Source organism: Danio rerio, chromosome 7, assembly GCF_052040795.2.
Source record: "Danio rerio strain M-AB ecotype USA chromosome 7, GRCz13ab, whole genome shotgun sequence".
Lineage (NCBI taxonomy): Eukaryota > Metazoa > Chordata > Actinopteri > Cypriniformes > Danionidae > Danio > Danio rerio.
Window position 1 is genome coordinate 59,639,693 of NC_141027.1, and position 19,661 is coordinate 59,659,353.

At 33.6% G+C, this 19,661-nt stretch overlaps 1 protein-coding gene across 13 annotated transcripts in view; it reads right to left on the reverse strand.

Annotated features, from left to right (window-relative positions):
• m1ap (meiosis 1 associated protein) overlaps nucleotides 1-18,490 on the reverse strand; it is a 67,941-nt gene extending 49,451 nt beyond the window's left edge. For 2 of the 13 annotated variants that reach the window (XM_087258368.1, XM_087258362.1), the window contains exons 1-4: nucleotides 18,324-18,452; nucleotides 15,780-16,038; nucleotides 15,253-15,435; nucleotides 10,558-10,741 (exon numbers count right to left, since the gene is read on the reverse strand). In XM_087258368.1, coding sequence (XP_087114494.1) covers nucleotides 10,558-10,741; nucleotides 15,253-15,435; nucleotides 15,780-16,031 — 619 coding nt within the window. In that variant the 5' untranslated portion in view covers nucleotides 16,032-16,038; nucleotides 18,324-18,452. 13 annotated transcript variants of the gene reach the window in all.
• Nucleotides 18,491-19,661: the final 1,171 nt, after the last annotated feature.

Genomic DNA, 19,661 nt, shown 5'->3' on the forward strand with positions numbered 1-19,661 from the left:
TCCTCCCTATCGGGACTGAATGATTTCCCAACGTACTGTCATATCAAAAACCCTATTTTACTGGGTCATTGCGACACCCCCGAAAAATACAGCTATATCTGAACAGGTAAGTAAGGTGAGTAAGGGCCAGGGGACATGTTGGGAGACTGCGTCTCGGGGTGTTGTAAGTGCGCTCGTTCACCCTTCGCCAGGGACGCAATAAGGTTCTTTGGTTGTGGCGTTTTCCATAGATTACCCCATAGTGGAAGTTTCCACATAGCATTGGAGTTTCCCATCCGAAGGGAAATGCTGGGGTTACTAAAGTACTCTTTCAGATGATTGGTTTCTGACCAATTGGTCCCCCCCCCACCCCCCACCCCCTTAAGCAACAGTTGTGTACTAGAGCTGCACAATTAATCGTTAAAAGATCGTTAAAAGCAGAGAAGAAAAGGCGGCCGGTCGAGTCTTTTCATTGTTTCACATACGTTGATCAGTGACATTGACACCTCCAAATGATGTTGAATAAAGTAAAGAGTAAAGAAGCAAAGAACTTTTATTGTCATTGTAGTTGTACAACGAAATTTGTTTGGTAACTCACAGAGACCAGCAGCAATATAAAAACAGAGAAAACAAACAATAGACATAATACTAAAATATAAGATGCAAGATAAAATATACTAAATGTAATAAGTCACATAAAACCAACAATAGACATAATTCTAAAAATATAAGATGTAAGATAAAATATACTAAATGTAATAAGTCACAGTATTTACATTATGGTATGGCAAATGAGTGCAAACATGAATATCCATAAAGTGTCTTTGTGCATTAGCAGCAGAACATCAGGAAGGTAGGGATTGAGGGAGGGGAGATGACTGTTAATGTGTACAAAGAGGAGGGGTGGCACAGGCTACAGCTCTGGGGAAGAAGCTGCTCTTTAGCCTGTTTGTGCGGGTCTTAATTGAATGAGTCACATACTGTATTTATAAGGTACAGTTCACCTAAAAATGTCATTTTTGTCTTCATATAATGATGTTTTCGCGGCCGGGAAATCACACGTGACTTGAGCTGCTGACTGTGAGCAGAATAGGCGCGCATACGCGCGCTCTACTAAATGATAGACGCGCACGCGTGTACTTTAGGGAACAGAACCTGCACATGTTGCGAGTAACAGGTAATACAGTTGTAAATAATATTCAGTTTGTGACACAGAGTAATCGTTTGGGAGCCGTGCGGGAAGTATTAACAGTAGGCCTACTTACTGTAGCAGTCAAAATGAAACCGAAAGGTTGCACACCATTTAAATGGTCATATCGCATTTCTGAGTTATGATTACGACAAGCATTTGATATGTTTTTTCTTTCATAGCGAACTCACAGTTGTGCATAAAAATAAATGTTTACAATGTCAGTATTAATAAAATTGTGAATAAAATTTTACCAGTGAATAAAATTGTCTAATATGACAGATTGCAAGCATATATCTCAAACAAAAAAATTAAACATCAGAACTATTATAAGTAGAATAGAATTATTTATAGAAACCAGTAGACCTACACATAATATTATTGTCGATGTTGTGCCATATGTTTGTTTTTACCATACCTTTATTTTACATATACAGAATCGTGAGAGAATCATGATCTTTATTTTAAGCAAAAAAATCGTGATTCTCATTTTAGCCTGAATCGTGCAGCTCTATTGTGTACCTTTGTAAAAGTGTAAAGATGTTGTGTAATGATACTGTTCTGTGCCTTTTGTGGTACAATTAAAATGAAGGTACACCATTGTTCTCATAAAAAAGTACATAAGTGTTGGACAACTAATTTATTGCAATATCTATGAAAATAAAAATTACTGGAAAGGCAAATACATTTTATGAATAATTTCCATATTAAAACATAATTCATCATTTAAAAGCAAATGTTTAAAAAACTCAAAAGCATTCATTATTACATTGTTCATATCTCATTACAATACTTTTGCATAATTCTATTTCTATTTTAAAATTTAGTCAATTAAATTAACCTTTAAATGATTTTAAAGGTATTGTGTGAGAATTGAGGAAAAAATGTTTTATATTGTACACGGGACAATGTATTTCTGTAACATTTTTCTGAAAAGTTTTGTGAAATATTTAGCAACAATAGAGCTTTTGATTGATTTTAAAGTATTTTTTATTTTTTCTTGTAAATGGAAAAAAGCATTTGCACAACAAAAACTTTTTTTAAACATTGTTTAAAAATGCATATATATATATATATATATATATATATATATATATATATATATATATATATATATATATATATATATATATATATATATTTATATTTACTGAAAATAAATTAAATTAATAAATTTAATAGATTAAATTTAATAAATTAAATTTTGGATATACAGTAGCAAAATGCCTTTAAATAGTTCTTGAAGGAACACTGTTAAGGTACAAAGTGTCTTGTCACTGTAATGGTACCTTCAGAGATCAGATTTGTACCTTTGATGAAAGTACAATTTGGTATCTGCAGGTTTTAAAAAACAAAGGTACATTTTGGTTTCCCATTGTAAAAATCATGTCCTTAAAGGTACAAACTGCCATGGTACAAATTTGTTTCTTTGTTTTAAGGTACAATTCTGTCCCATAAAAAGGTACTACCCCAGTGACAAGGGTTTGTACCTTCTTTGGTACAACATTGTACCATTTTTTCTGAGAGTGTACTGCATCTTTAACAAGTACACTCAATACCCTTCAATGCTGCAACCCATCACTGGGAAACATTTATACACATTCATTTACACTGATAAACTATGGACAATTTATTTTATTTAATTCACCTATAGTGCATGTCTTTGGACTGTGGGGGAAACCGGAGCACCTGAAAGAAACTCAAGCCAACACAGGGACAACATGCAAACTCCACACAGAAACGTGAACTGACCCAGTTGGGACTCAAACTAGCGACCTTCTTGCTGTGAGGTGACAGTTAAAACCACTGAGCCACTGTAATGTGCATTTTACTTATAATAAACAAAAAAACTGCTAAAAAAAACTCTTAGAAGATTATTGGCCAGAAATTATAATGCCTCCTAATCCTTTTTTGAAACTTGGGTTATGATTAGCATGAGAATCTAGAAGTCTTTAAAAGTGTAAATAATTAAATAATTCTGAAAGCATGAAATAGCTTTAGATCCCCCCCAACCCCTAACCCCCATCCCCCGCCTGTCCACCACCTGGGAGCAGACAAACTGGCTTAACTGACCGTTTGCTAGCTTCCACAGTTTACCAAACTCAGATAATCTGCAGTACATAGAGCCACATAGAAATTATAACATAGAGACTGTGTTTGTTCCCTGTAACAATAAAAATAAAAAACTCCCAAACCCTTTTAAATGTAACAAACTAATTGATGTGCATCAAATAAAAATAAAGATAATCAAAAGATAAAACTCGGATTATTGAACATTAAAACACTCTCCTCTAAATCTCTTTTGGTAATGATTTGATAACAGATCTAAAGTTGTAAATCTAACTGAACCCAGCCATTACATGACCTAAAAAAAGATTCTGTTCCTTGGTAAGCGATTAAAGAGCAAAATCCCCACAAACTCTTCTTACGTAAGCAAAATCCCAGTGAGCGTGTACCTAATTGAGTCACTCTTACTACAAACTGTAAAAAAGGCTACAAATGGACATTGGTTCTGTTTTGCATGATGATAGGCAAAGAGATTTAAGCAGTTTTCAAAATGAAAACAAAATCCTCTATACATGGTCAGTTCGACTGCATTTTTAAGACCTCTGAAAAACAAATTTGAAATAGTTTAATACAAATTAGGGTTAGGTACCGAAACTCAGGGCCATTTTAGCACCGGTACCTTTGTATGTACCAGATCAAATCAGTATTTGAATTTCGGTGCCTAATTTCCGTGCCACTGGTGCTTCGACAAGCATCAAAGTGTGCATCAAAGGCATACATAGGTACGTGTTCTCACACCATCTCTAAACACTTAATTGTAAACAACTTTGAGGAATACAGACAGGCAATGTCAGGCATTTGTTCTTGTTGCTTAGGGAACGGACGCACACAACGCACGCAGTACAGCGCATTCGGTGAGCGAGAGCGACTCTCTTCAGATCAAAACGCATGATTGCGTTCATCAAATTTGCTTAAACAAAGCGCTTTAAAGCTTATTTTACAAGCAAGGATTCAGACACAGCGAATTGAAGCAGATGCTTTACAAAACTTGTGTGTAAGGGGAAACACGTCAAACTTAATGACACATTTGAGGGCTCAAAGGCAGAGGAATGCACTGTCTCTGACATAATCTGGCACTTTCAATACACGTACATGGACACCAATGCTCCAATTTAATGTGATTAAGACAATAATCTGATTTAGAGTCTAGACTGTAAACAGGGATTTTTGATAACCTTAAAAGGACCACAGACACCTGCGTAGTGAAATGCAGAGTTTTTTTTCTTTCCATTTAACCTGCTGTATCAAATTCCATTAAGAGAGCACTCTTCCACCAGTTCCCGTGTCAACAAGCCTCCCCAAATTAGGACGCGTATTTTTGTGTCAAAAAAGCGAGATCTCAACTCATGTAGTTTGCCCACATTCATTTTTGATTTCTATCTTCAACACATGATTTATTTACAACACATTTTAAACATAATAGTTTAACTAATTTGGAAAGTTGAAATAATTAGTCAAATTATTTTGTAACTGATTTGTTGTGTATATCAAAAATATACAGTAAATATTTCTTAAGAAGGCTAATAATACTGACCTTAATTATTAAAAAAAAAACAGTTTTTATTTAAGAAATAAACAATAAAAAATATGACTTATTATGACTCCGTAATAATATATATTTTTTAAAAGCACAGTAAAAATTTTCAGAAACATTATTTTAAATAAATGGGAGGCCAAAATAAATTGACTTCAGCTGTAGGCCTATCTGTTAAAGTTTACAGGAGCAACAATGTGCCTCAATGTACTTGAATGATAGAAATGCGTTAGCCTACACCAGTACAAAGTTACTTGTCAAATAAATAAACAAGGAAGATTATTTTGAGTTTAAGTTATTTAATTATCTTGTTCTACAAAGTGATGCATGAAAAAAATGACTTTGAACAATTTTTTAAAGTTTTTTGTGATATATGGTAAAATGTGCCCCCTAAAAAGTACAGTTGAACTGAAGAGGAGTTCAGTATTTTAATGAAAGCCTTTCCACAGGTTAGTAGTAAGCTAATATAATTTCATAATTCACATCTTAAATTCATGCTAACCAACAAATGATCAAAGGAAATTTATTAATGTAATTGAAATATATAGAATATGAATAGATGTTTACTTTAAACTTAAATTATATCGTTCTAATAAAATTATTTTTTAAAAGATTTTGTCAAATAAAAGATTTTTCTAGAGTCATCCACCATAAATTTGTGGCTAAAAAGTATTGGTTTTGGCACCGGTATCATTTAAAAAGCATCGATTTAGCACCGGTATCGAAATAATCCCAAACGATACCCAACCCTAATACTAATTAAGGCCTTATTTTTATATTATTGAATTAAAGATTTTTAAGGATCCGTGGACAACCTATGAAGTGAAACAACCCATCTCAGGACCTAATCACTGTTGTAATCATACTTTATATCTAATATTTTCATATGGTATCGGTATTGATAATGTTGAAGTTGTGCAACAGAGTGATGTTCAGAATTCAGATATAGGGAATATGGAAAATAGGGCAAAAAATGGTCTAGGGAAGAACTGTCTAAACTGGTTAAAATCCTCCAAATCAACAACGTCTATGCTGGTTCCTTTACTGACCAAACTCATTTATTTATTCATTATCCATCAGCTTAGTCTCTGTTTCAGAGGTCACCACAGCGGAATGAACTGCCAATTAATTCAGCATATGTCTTACACAGCGGATGCCCTTCTACCCACAGCCCATTAATTTATTTTCTTTTTGGCTTAGCCCCTTTATTTATCTGGAGTCGCCACAGCGGAATGAACTGCTAACTTATCCAGCATATGTTTTAAGCAACGGATGCCATTCCAGCTGCAACCCATCTCTGGGAAACACCCATACACACTCATTCACACACAGTCATACACCACAGCCACTTTAGTTTATTCAATTTGCCTATAGCGCATGTCTTTGGACTGTTGGGACAACCGGAGCACACAGAGGAAACCCATGCGAACAGTAAACACATGCAAACTCCTCACAGACGTGCCAACTGGCCCAGCCAAGAACCAACAACCTTCTTGCTGTGAGGCGACAGTGCTAACACTGAGCCACAGTGCCGGCCCATTGACCAAATTATTAAAACAATTTTGAATTCATCCCTAATGTTAGTACCTTTCAAGGTAGGTTTTGTGCCTGAAACCTTTAAACTAGCTTCCATTAGGCCTCATAAAAAAAACACATTAATCCCAAAGAATTAGTAAATTATAGACCCATTTCAATGCTGCCTTTTTATCAAAGATACAAGGAAAAAAAATCATATCCACTCAATTATATTCCTTTACATACAGAGAAACAATACTTGTGTGTAATTCCAATCTGGATTTAGAGCATTTTAGAACCGAAACAGCACTCCTAAGAGTTACATATATGACTTGATAAAACTTGATGCTTGTCATCAACTTTGCATTATTTAAGATTATTCAACATTATGACATTATTTGGATCTGTTGTTGTAAAGCTTGTTTCCTCTTTAATATTAAGATATTTCCATTTGAAATCTAAATACCACTATCGCCCCTCATTGCTGGTAAAATATCCTTCCTTTCAGTAAAGCCTGATATTGCTGTGCCAGTTTAAAGCAAAAGCTAAACTAAACTGTGACTAATTTAACACTCCCTCACCTAAGCTGGCTGAGAGTGAGATAAAGAAAATGAAAGCACGCTGGCTGAGGAAAAATCACATGCTCAAGGCATAATCTTTAAAGTAAAGGCTTGTGTTAAAATGTATTTTAAATTGATATATATTTATTTATATTTATTATATTTTTATACAAGAATTGACCCTTAAATTGTATGTGTATATATATATATATATATATATATATATATATATATATATATATATATATATATATATATATATATATAAGTCTAAATTATTACCCCCCTCCTGTTTATTTTCCCCAAATTCTGTTTATTGAACTATTGAACAGTAGATTTTTTTCAACACATTTCTAAACAGAATAGTTTTAATAACTTATCTCTAATAACTGATTTATTTTATATTTGCCATGATGACAGAAAATAATATTTCACTAGATATTTTTCAAGACACTTCTATACAGCTTAAAGTGACATTTAAAGACTTAACTAGGTTAACTGGGTTAACTAGACAGGTTAGGGTAATTAGACAAGTTATTGTATAACGATGGTTTGTTCTGTAGACCATCGAAAAAATATACAGCTTAAGGAGGCTTATAATTTTGTCCTTAAAATGGCTTTTTAAAAATTTAAAACGGCTTTTATTTTAGCCGAAATAAAATAAATAAGACTTTCCCCAGAATTAAAACTATTATCAGACATACTGTGAAAATTTCCTTGCTGTCTGTTAAACATTACTTGGGAAATATTTGAAAAATCAAAAGGGGCTAATAATTCTGACTTCAACTGTATATATATTTTATATAATAATATAATAATATATATATATATTTTTTTTACTTTTAGCAATTGCACCTCACTCGCAAGTGAATCTTAAGTTATTTTATGTAATAGCTAAGTATGTTCTCAATAGGCTAAAAACTGAAAATACTCTCCCCTCATTCACATACCTACCTGGGTGGCCCTTCTGCACCCCATGATGCAGGCATTTGTCTTCTCAGGTGTGGATCCCTGCATTAGAAATGATTGAGATTCTCCCATATTTTTTGATTCTATCCTGCCTTCATCTGGTTAAACTATTTCATTGTATTTCTCTTGGAAGCTGAAGTGTTTCCCTTATTTTCACTTCCCATTGTTGACAGGTATGATTCCGTGAGCGTTTTTTCAGTTATTTCAGTGACCTCCCAATTTTACATTTTCACAAACAATGCATAAATGTTTTTTTATTATTATTTTTTTTATCAAAAACACAATCAAAATAAATGTTTCTAACATATTATTGTAGCCCAGTTTAGGATGGTTAAAGTGTTATTAGATTTTAGCCTTAAATACATACACACTTAATTGTTTATACTCAACTGAAAACAGCACAAATGTCAGGGATGTGCCTGGGAACTTCTCCAGGCCCCCAAAACACCCCCAGAGGGTTAAAAAGGAGGGGAGTGGTTTCCTAATTTTAGGCAAAGATTTAATTTCATGGTATTTATAAATATGCAGACATAAACTTGCCCCATCTTTCCCTACATTTGAATCATCTTCCCCAGTGCTCCCTTGATTTCTAAATTACTACCTATCAGATCACACTGAGATTTGAATATGTGGCTCTGTTTTTGAATTGATGTCTGGTTTGCTCTTTCACTCTGGGAATCTAATTTCACTCAGTCTGTGGTATGAAATCCTAAGACTGTAGCCCACAAAACCTTAATTAAAGTAATTATGCAGCAAACATAACAGGGCTCAGAGTTTTGGCAAAAACATGAACACAGTCTCAGTATTTCTTTCATTTCTAATACTAAAAGTCCACATGAAGCGGAAGCTGTGACTGTTTTTTCACCATAATGTGTAGCAGTTCCTAGAGGAATGGAATATTAAATGAGAAAACAGTGGGCCTAGCTTGCCTGTCTACTGCGAGCTGATTAGATGTATTAAAGTGGGCATTTCATTCGTAAAGATCAGGAAATGGTTTAATAAGAGTTATTACAACCAAACGACTCCCTCCTCACAATTTCTGTTTGCTTTCATAACTGATAACCACACTCAACACCTAAAACATACGTAATCTGACAAGTTAACTGAAAAAAGGAAGTGCATTTTCAGATTAAAAAAAAAAATTACAAGGGCAAACTTAAACTTTTTTTTCTCTTAATGACATGCAAAGATAAATTGTTCACCACAAAATAGCAATGTGAGCTAACAAAATCATATGGTTAGTTTTATTTTCAGTAATACAAATTAGAGCTGTAACAATGAATCGATTAAATCGATACAAATCGATTACTAAAAGCGGTGGCAATGAATTTCATAATGAATTTGTTGTGTCGCGCAACACAGGGATGTTTGATTAATAAAAAAAAATACTTTAGTTCAGTGCTGAGCGGAGTGAACTCGGTCTCTCTCGTGCACTGATACAGCACCTCAGGTACAGGGATGAAGAGTAAGGGAATTCAACAGCAGGGTAAATCACTAAAGAATCCATTCCCTTATGAAGTGAGGAATCTGTTTACTCGTTATCCAGCTTGACAAGAAGGACAAGTTAGCGTTAGCTCGTTTACCCTTAGAGCGGCAACTGAAATATTCAAACTGAGCTTTGGCATGTTGGCTGGCACTGAGAAAGATGTGTCATATTTATGTCTCAGTTTTGCAGCGTTTTAACCGCCTAATGCTTATTTGATATTTTAGACATGTAAATACACACAAGTTCTAGTAAAAAAAAACATTTAGAGTTTGTAAAATACACAAGGAAGTCTAACAATTAATTCCTATATAATTTATAGATGTGTTCTGCTTTTATGAATGAGGCAAACATGCGGCCTGAGTAAAGAATGGCGACGCCCATTTGATGTTATAGATCACGATCACTTACAAGTTTATGTGAAATGGAATATCAGGTAGTTGATGACATGATGGACAAGCGTGTGAATATTTTGTATTAAAACGGAAAAGCATAATAAAAGGAATTCATCTGTCATACAGTGCTATTATGTCTGCGGTGTGTCACGTGACAAATATGACATGTCGCCATGGACAAATTAAGTATGAATGTTCTAAAATAATGGTCGCCTAAAAGAACTCCTGGTTCTAGATAGAATCTTTTAAACTCACCGGTGAAAGGGTTAATAACAGTAGTAAAGCAGCGGTGGTAGTTACTTTGCACTGCAAGACTAAAGACGTTTTATTTACTCACTTTTTTTGTATCATTCATTTTTCCATCTGTTGTCATATATAGCTACACTGCAAAAAGCTTTTCTTACTTAGTAATTTCATTTCGTTTCCAGTCCAAATATCTAAAAAATCTTAAATCCAGACTAGACAAAAAAAATGGCATGAGAAAACTAAGTGATGCTTAAAACTTCAGTTTGAGATCTTATTAAGATTATTTTTTTACCCCATTGGCAAATAATTTTGCTTGTTTTAAGCAAACAATTACTTAATGTTGAGGTGTTTTTTAACAGCTCAGGCATGAGCTTTTTTGAATAAAGGGTTGGAAATGAATGCTTTTCTTGCTTTTTATTTTTATCTGATTTATTATATGACAGATGAATCGATTATTAAAACAATTGTTAGTTGCAGCCCTATTACAAATGTCTGTTGCTTTAAAAGTATATCTCTATAAACTGGAAGACGTTGGAAAAATAATGACCTGATCTGTATAAAGTTCAAAGTTCACCTACTTTTTTAGTGACTAGAAATATATTTGTTTTTAATAAACTTACCTTCCTGGTTATCTTCAGAAGATGGTGTCTCAAGGCTACAAGCTGGAGATCTGTCACAGAGACTCTGCTGTAATGCAATTTGAATCACAAGAAGCCTACGCAGGCTCATCAGATCTGAGTTTTCCAGGCCTTGCTCCAGCTGTCTGATGACTGTCTTTCCTGATTGACAGGTTAATACAGTCACCTAAAAAAGTAAATTGATCAAGTTAAAGTTCAATTCTAAACTGCATTCAGGCGTGTCTACATTTGTTTCTCTGTGTATCACAATTCATGCCAAAATTTTGGTGACTTTTCCAAAGAATGCTGACACACAATTATTAATTCTATAGAAAATGAGACCGTTGAACAATATTAAAGATGCAAAAAAAATCAGTCATCAAATCTGTGCCATGGAAACAAATTGTACAAATCATTGCTACTGTTGAATATTTAAACAGAGAGAGACACAAAGCGTGTGCTACATTCAACCACATGAAAGCTGCGTTATCTTTGTGATCTTATGACAGACATCTGTGACATGAGTACACTAGCTCTGTTGTAACTATGTTACTGCTAAGTGAGACCAAACCCCATATATACCACAAAATCCCATTTACGGCACAAAAAATATTCTGTATAATCTGATTAAATGCACTTGTCCTCTGCTCTGCTTCCTGTGGGGGGGCATTAGTGCTGGGTTTTAATGGAGACTGCTGAGAAGAGAGTTGCTGCTGAGGGTCATGTGGTCTGTGTTAGTTCAATAGCACAATGCTGGCAGTGCAGGGAAAATGAGCTTTGAATTCATTCGTACTCCAAGATAATCTGAATGTGAATGCCTGTTCTTTGTAAAGGACCAATACAGCTAAGACAATATCTTTGCTTGTAATGTGAGGTTTAAACCAAGCAATGGGTTGAAGTACTCTAAAATAAAGTCAGAGGCAGAAGCATAGATTGAAAGGCAGTGATCTAAAGGCTGAGTAAGCACAGCAATTGTTCACAGAGTTACATGAAATTAAGATATATCTTAATTATATATATTTTAATATATTTTAAAATAAATACGCTCAACATCATAACATTATTTCAAGAAGATTATTTACTAGTGTCATATGGTTATTTGTAGTTTTTCACAAATAAAGTTTTAGATTTTTTTTCTATTACATAAAAATATTTCAAACTATATTTTTTTCATAAAACTCTTTAATAATTAAGTACATTTGACCAAAAACACAACTTTCTGAAATGTGCTTTATTTTTCAGAAATTTTGTGTTTTATGGTTTAAAAATAATTAACTTTTTATGAAAATATATCACAATAATACACAACGTTTCTGTGGGGTTCCTATGTTAACATGATGACAGTTTTATTAAATTGAAATGGGAAAGTGATCATGACTCTTACTGCAGCTCTGGAGATCTGAAGAAGTTCACGTAAAGTGTCTTATTTCCACCCTATTCTGTAAAAATTTGAGACTTCTGATTCATTAGACATGTAAATAACTAGAAATATTGTTAAAATAATATAATACTAAATTCTAGCTTACAAAATAGGGCTGAGGCAGCATTGTTTTTTATAAAATTAACTGGAAGTCTGAAAGCCTTTAACATCTAAATTACCTAAAAGGCGCATGCTCTTACAATAAAACAGTACTAATGGAAAGTTCAGATCCTTTTTCTGACTCGGACTTGATGAAAGAGATAAACAAATCTTTTTTTCCCCACTAGTTTCGTTCTATTTGCAAAAATTAAAAAAAAATTTTTCCAAAACAACATCGATCACTTTACAAAGAAGCCATAACTAGAATGCTACAAGAAAGAGAAAATAATCATACAATGTTTACAAGGGTCTTTGTCTATGATTAGCTCAGCTCACCTCTTCTTACATGTCTTCAAGTTAAAGTCATTTGTTCACGTGATACAGAGTGTCCCATATACAACACAGGCTCATTCTGAAAACGTACCGCAATATACTTTTCTGGAGAGTGATAAACACATCCCAGGAGGTACATTTTTTGCAGTTTTGTATTACACCAGGCATGTACAAACTTGCGACATGTAAATTCCACACAGAAATGCCAACGGACCCAGGCGAGGCTCGAACCAGCGACCTTCTTGCTGTAAGGCGACAGCACTAACTACTGCGCCATTGTGTCGCCCCTACCTTTCAAGTCTTCAAGTCTTATTATTTTATAGATAAACATAAAAACCACTGCCTCCATGCCTTTTTTATGCCTTTTTTTCACAAGGTACATATATGCAGGAATCCTAAAGGTAAAGCCCAAACTAATTGCGTGGATCATGCACGCCTTTGTTAATATTACAAAGAGAATAAATATATTTACCTGATTCAAACACTTTGGACAATGTTTGAACAAAATTTAAAAACTCGTAAAAACGTGATTAAGACTTTTTAATACCTTTTAAGGGACTTCATATTTCATAATTGCTTTATCAACTTTTAATACTTTTTTAAGACCCTGTGGACACCCTGTTTCAGTTCATTCATGGCAATTTGCATTTGTATGTTATTACTATTAGCAGTATTATTTAGTATATGCATATTTATGTTTGTTTTAATAAAAACAAGTTTAGATGTGCCCACCTGTCGGGTTTTGGAGATGTGCATCACAATATGGGGCATAAGAATAGGATGTGTGTCTGGATATGTCTCCGTTTTTGGACCATACTTTGTTATTATTGTTTATTTATTCATTTGCTAAAAATTAGAAGTGAATTTAGAAATAGTTTTGAAACAAAACTTTGCGCTTAACAAACTAAATTAAATATGTAGGCTAATAAAAGTAAAGGAATAAAGAGTAAAAGTAAAAAGAAATTAAAGAGGCCGAATGGAGGAGGTTCGTTATTTATCCTTGTAATGCAGATGCTCTGTTTAACTATTTTCTTGCTATTGAAGCATTCAGTTTTTCCACTTACAAAGTCTGCCATGTAAATAGTGAATGCTCCATGGTGCAACGCAACTGACTCTTAAAGAGAATGGGAGATGAGACAGATTGCTTTAATGCACATTATGCGCAAAACACTGGGTGCTTTAACTCAACTCATTAAGGCCCTGTTCACACTGTCAGGTCTTGATGCCCAATTCTGATTTGGTGCTTATATACAACATCGCGCATGCATAAAAGTGGGTTCTAGCGCCACGCTAGCCACGAATTGTCTTGCCTTTAGCTCTGCAAAATATATGAAGTTCGCCCAACTTTAAAATGATTTTAGGGCGGAGGGAAAGAGCCGTCATCACAGCTTGCGCCTATGGTTTATATATGGTGTTTTCCACCATTCAGAGGAATTTGTGGGTATGAGAGAGATCTCAGGTCTAATGGGTGCAAATTGTGGCGACTGACCCCTTTGCTCCTCCATGTTTCCTCTGTTGTTGTTGTTTACCACTTCAGTGTCTCAACATATGCTCTTTCTTCCACGTCATTAAACCACGGAGAAGTACCATGCAAGTTTATCGACGTACAAAACCGAATGCCTCAATATATCTGGTCTGCATGTTTACATGATAGTCGCATTGTCACATATCCGATTTATATATCTGATTTATTTCTACATATGAAGGAGCCCTGAAACCAATCTCTGAATATCAGAATGCATGAATTTTTTTTCGTGTTTACACGGTCATAGAACAAATCCGATCTGTGTTACATATGATCAAAATATCGGGTTTGGGTCACATTTAACTGGCAGTGTAAACAGGGGCTTAGAGAATAAGCACAACATATAAATGCCCTTTATGCTCTTGCTCCATGTGCTTTAGACTTTTCGCCTTGATTATTATAATGACTCATCATTCTCGAGTCAATCAAAATGAAACAGTTATTTAAGAACAACCTATTACTAAAAGAGGTGGTTAGTGAGTGGTTAGGCAGTTAATGTAGAAGATGAACACTAATTCACATAAACAATGCATATTTAAACAAACTTGTTTGCAATATAACTTTTACATTACTCTGTATCTAAAATTTCATTTAAACAAAATTCAGTGACACACCACATAGTACAGTGTCTTAATTTATGACTTGATTGAATGATGTCTTTGTTATCACTTTACAAAAACCATCCGCTGGTTTTGTAAAAGCGCGTCATGCTTTCGGGTACAATTGTTCTATCATGCTGTATGGCGAGACTCAACAAATGGTAATAATAACGGTTTACAAAGTAATGTAATACTTTTGAAAATCACTATTGCAATATCACCATGCCTAATATCAGATACCAAAAAGCAATTCATTTTTGATCAATCAAATATTGGTTGTCTGGGATGCAGCAAGTCCAGAGACTTGATGTACATCATCCTTTTATATAGAAAATTCACTTTAATATGTGAAATGAATAGAAAGTGATCATAAACAAGTGTTTTCTCTATTCGAATAAGCAGCATCTTGGACCCGGATACAGTATTCCATACATTATGACATAACGAACGGATAGAGCACTAAATAAGTCAGGTTTTCTATGCATTTATGTATTGAATAGCTTTGCTATTTTTGTACAACAGGTGGTAGAATGAAATAAGTATTTGAACATATATAATACTTTACAATTTATAATCAATAAATTGATCCAAAATATTATTGGGGTAAAATGTGACCAAATGTTGTGACCCATATATATTATAAATTGAAAAGTCTTTTACATTATTTCCTTCACAAATAAAGGATCGAAAGCTGTTTTAATTGTAGTACTAGAAGTTCTCACCTCCACACAGTTGCTGTTGATGTCCCTATGAGATGTATGGCACATGTATTGTTTAAGCTGCTGCAAGCTGTTCAGCACTGCCTGTGTAAGCAGTGTGCCCCGTTGCCGAACACAGCCTTCCTGAGGCAGAGAACGAAGCTCCTCCACACAGGACAGCAGACGTGTCAAATTCCCTTTAACTTGCTGGTGAAGACAATGGGAAAAAAGGTTAATTTGGAACATTAAAAAACAGATACAGTTGAAGTTAAAATTATTAGCCCTCCTGTTAATTTTTATTTTAAATCATAATTTCTCAAATTAAATATTACAAAGCAATGATTTTCACAGTATTCCAATAGTTTTTTAGAAGTTATTATAAATTAATTGATATTATTAAAATTAACCATAATGTTTAGAAATATATATAAAAAAAATCATCTTTACATTAAACAGAAATAAAATATTCAGGGGGGCTAATAATTCTGACTTCAACTGTAAATTTGTCATGTATAATGCATGAATATAAATACACATATACTCTTCCTCACCACAAAAGGTAGGAGGCACTCCAGTTGTACACTTATGGCAAAAACACTCAGTAGTGGTAGACGAACAGGCCCTGCCAGACTGCTGGTCAAAAAAAAGAAATTTTCCAGGGCCTGACACAGAACAGTGCACGTCTCTGACCACCAGGGTGGGGATGCATCTACAATCAACACACGAGAAGGTTGTCTGGTAAAGGATGATGAACTGCATGCTTGGAGAACTGAGGAGGAGCAGGATCTATTTCTGGCACTCATGATTCTCCTATAAATTGGAACATGAATAAAGACAACATTGTAAACTAACTAAAATCTCATTTAAAAATATTACTGAAAAAACACAACAGGCATTTGATATTCATTTACTTAATTCACAATTTCTTTAAATTTCTTTCTTTTTTCTTTTTTTTTTTGAGGAAAAATAATTTCACACTACATGCTTTTTTAGTAACCTAAATTAAAACTTACATGTACATAAAACAATATGGATGTGGGGGGAGTGGTTGATGCCAGTAATACAATGTCTAATGTAATACTTCAACTATAACGTGAATACTTAAACAGGGATACATTTCCCAAAACCATCGTTAGCCTACTAAGGTCGCAAGTTCTGTTGTTACAAACATAGTTTGTTGATTTGGCATTCCCCAAATCCATTGTTCCAACAAACATTCTCAAACTGCGTCACAAACTTTTACACTTGCAACCTCTAGAGCTGTAGTTAGAAACAGTTCCTGGCTGTGTTCTATTCTGTTATCCGCTTATATGCCCTATTCCTTTCGAACGTTCCAACATTTAAACTTGAAATGATAAAAAAAAAGTAATCTCTCTTAGTTGTAATTTGCTTTTAAAGTATTTTTTACAGTTCAGTTTTATCGATCTTCATGTTTACAATTGCACTCCCTTCACAGAGCACTTTGAAAACATTTATGTAATTTTGAAAAGCAGCCGTGGCTCATGACGAAAGCTAAAGATGACCTATTATTTAAAAGCAGAATTTACATTACGTCTCCAAAGCTTGTGAAAACAAAACATATACATAAATTAAAACTATAAACGTATGCTATATATATATATATATATATATATATATATATATATATATATATATATATATATATATATATATATATATATATATATATATATATATATATATATAGCATACGTTAATGGTTCTAATTTATGGTAAGTTATTTATTAAGAAATGTGTCTGTAGCCTACCATTTATGACATGGGCCTAGTGGTTAGAACATTTAATAACAATAAAATAATAATAATCATAATAATTATTGTTATTATTACTTTTCTTAATAAATAGCCTACTACTGTATATTACAACTATTAACAATTTATATGATTTATATGAGATTAGAATACGTGCATAGAACATGGAATATTCTCAATAATATTTGTACAGGAAACATAGGACCTATATGTGCCGTTTACATATACTTTAGTTAAAATAGAAAACAAGTGCATATTTTTATCAAAACTAATATTGGATTTTTTATGCATATTTGTGTAAAACAATATAATTGTATACAAAAAAATAATGGGCATCTTCTTTAAAGAAGAAGATACTTAGCCCCGTTTAGAGCGTCATTATGGAGGTTTTACCTTATAACTAACTTAGTTCAAACGATGGATTTGTGAAAGAGAAACTATGGGTTTAGAGAAACACTAGTCACTATGATAGTTCAGCCATGAGTTATGTCGTTGTTTGGGAAACACACCCCAGGACAGAATGTATTGTAATATTACCACAATAATGGAACATTATAGAGTTAATCACAGTCAATATGAACAAAATGTTCCTCTGAGGAAAAAAAAGAAGAAGACTGAAAAATAGACTCCATTCCTTTTTTCAAAAGCAATGAAACAAAGAGCGATATTGTTGGCTATATCAGGGCAGATGGGGCAAATTGGTTAAATAAGGCACAAGCTCTTTGCAATCTAAGGACTCATCAATGGGATCCCACTTGAAAAGAGAGCTCTTTGAGAGCTGTAATGTTGAGCCTCGGGCCGTTCTCGGCGCTTAAGCACGACACATGCGACAAAAGAGACTTTGTCCGCTCTAAAAACAGCTCCATAGACTCGCTACCCCGAGATGAGCCGTAGATAGTGCTGATGAGAAAGCTAAAGGATGAAGACGGAAAAAAGGAGCAGGTGTTTTTTTAGTTTTCCGTACAGTTCAGTGTTGACAATACTCACGAGCTGTCAGTCGATAAACTTCAGAAGGGGTTTCGTTTGTTTTCAATCCCAGTGCGGAAGTACAATAAAAATAACTATAGGGATATTATTTGAGAAATATGTATATTTATTTTTTAACTTCATGTATATTTAGATAATGCGACCTAACGTTAAATCTCGCGCGAGCATGATTACCGCGAAATTCCAGATGGTTCATATAGGCCAACGTCAGTTACAACAGTTACGTTATTACATAATTTTCTATAACGTTACATAAAGTGGTTAATTATTCTCAAATGAATAACGTTATATACCTTCAGTTTCCTACAGTCATGAATGAAGGAACTAACGTTACACCTGAAATATTTCCTCCGATGACTTTCAAACCCGGACACCCTTCCAAACTCTGGCTCATTTGTAAACAAATCATTTGAGTCGAATCTTGGGAATGATATGAATCAGGTATGAATCGATTCTCGAATGAATGGTTGTTTTTAACTGTGTCGTTGAATTCAGTAGTGAGTGAAGGTTTATAATATAATATAATATAATATAATATAATATAATATAATATAATATAATATAATATAATATAATATAATATAATATAATATAATACATTCTAATGTAATGTAATATAAAATAAAATAAAATAAAATAATATAATATAATACAATACAATGTAATGTAATGCAATATAATATAATATAATATAATATAATATTATATAATATAATATAATATAATATAATATAATATAATATAATATAATACTAATATAATATAATATAATATAATATAATATAATTTAATATAATATAATATAATGGCGACGTGGTGGTGCAGTAGGTAGGGCTGTCACCCCACAGCAAGAAGGTCGCTGGTTCGAGCCTCGGCTGGGTCAGTTGGCGTTTCTGTGTGGAGTTTGCATGTTTTCTCTGCGTTCGCATGGGTTTCTTCCGGGTGCTCTGGTTTTCCCTACAGTCCAAAGACATGCGGTACAGGTAAATTGGGTAAGCTAAATTGTCCAAAGTGTATGAGTGTGAATGAGAGTGTTTGGATGTTTCCCAGAGAAGGGTTGCGGCTGGAAGGGTATCCCTTGGGTAAAAACATGTGCTGGATAGGTTGGCAGATCATTCCGCTGTGGCAACCCAGGATTGATAAAGGGACTAATCCGAAAAGAAAATGAATGAATATATAATATAATATAATATAATATAATATAATATAATATAATATAATATAATATAATATAATATAATATAATATACAACTATAAAGCATAGAGTGTGTACATTAACAAATTTTAATTCTTTTTTTTTTACAAAATACAATTTAAAAATTCTTCAACTCTCCAGGTGCAGTTTCACAACTATCATGTAATGGGGTAAGTAAAATTATGAAATCTAATCTGTGCTATTCACTTTCCTGTATGGATAAAATTTGTGATTTTGCACAGGTTGCAGACTCACTTACTGGAGCCTGAAGAGGCTTTAGCTGAAGGCTGTGTTGTGAAATCAGTACTGACACATGAAGACGAATCATCTCTGCATTATAGGCAGAAGTCAGCGTGAAGCTCCCACATCTGTTCATTGGAGATAACGGAAAGCAAGCAGAGGCTTCAATCCCAGCAGTGACGTTGTTGCCAAAATTGCCAAAATGGAAATTCAAGCTTTGGAATGCTTGGGGGCATTT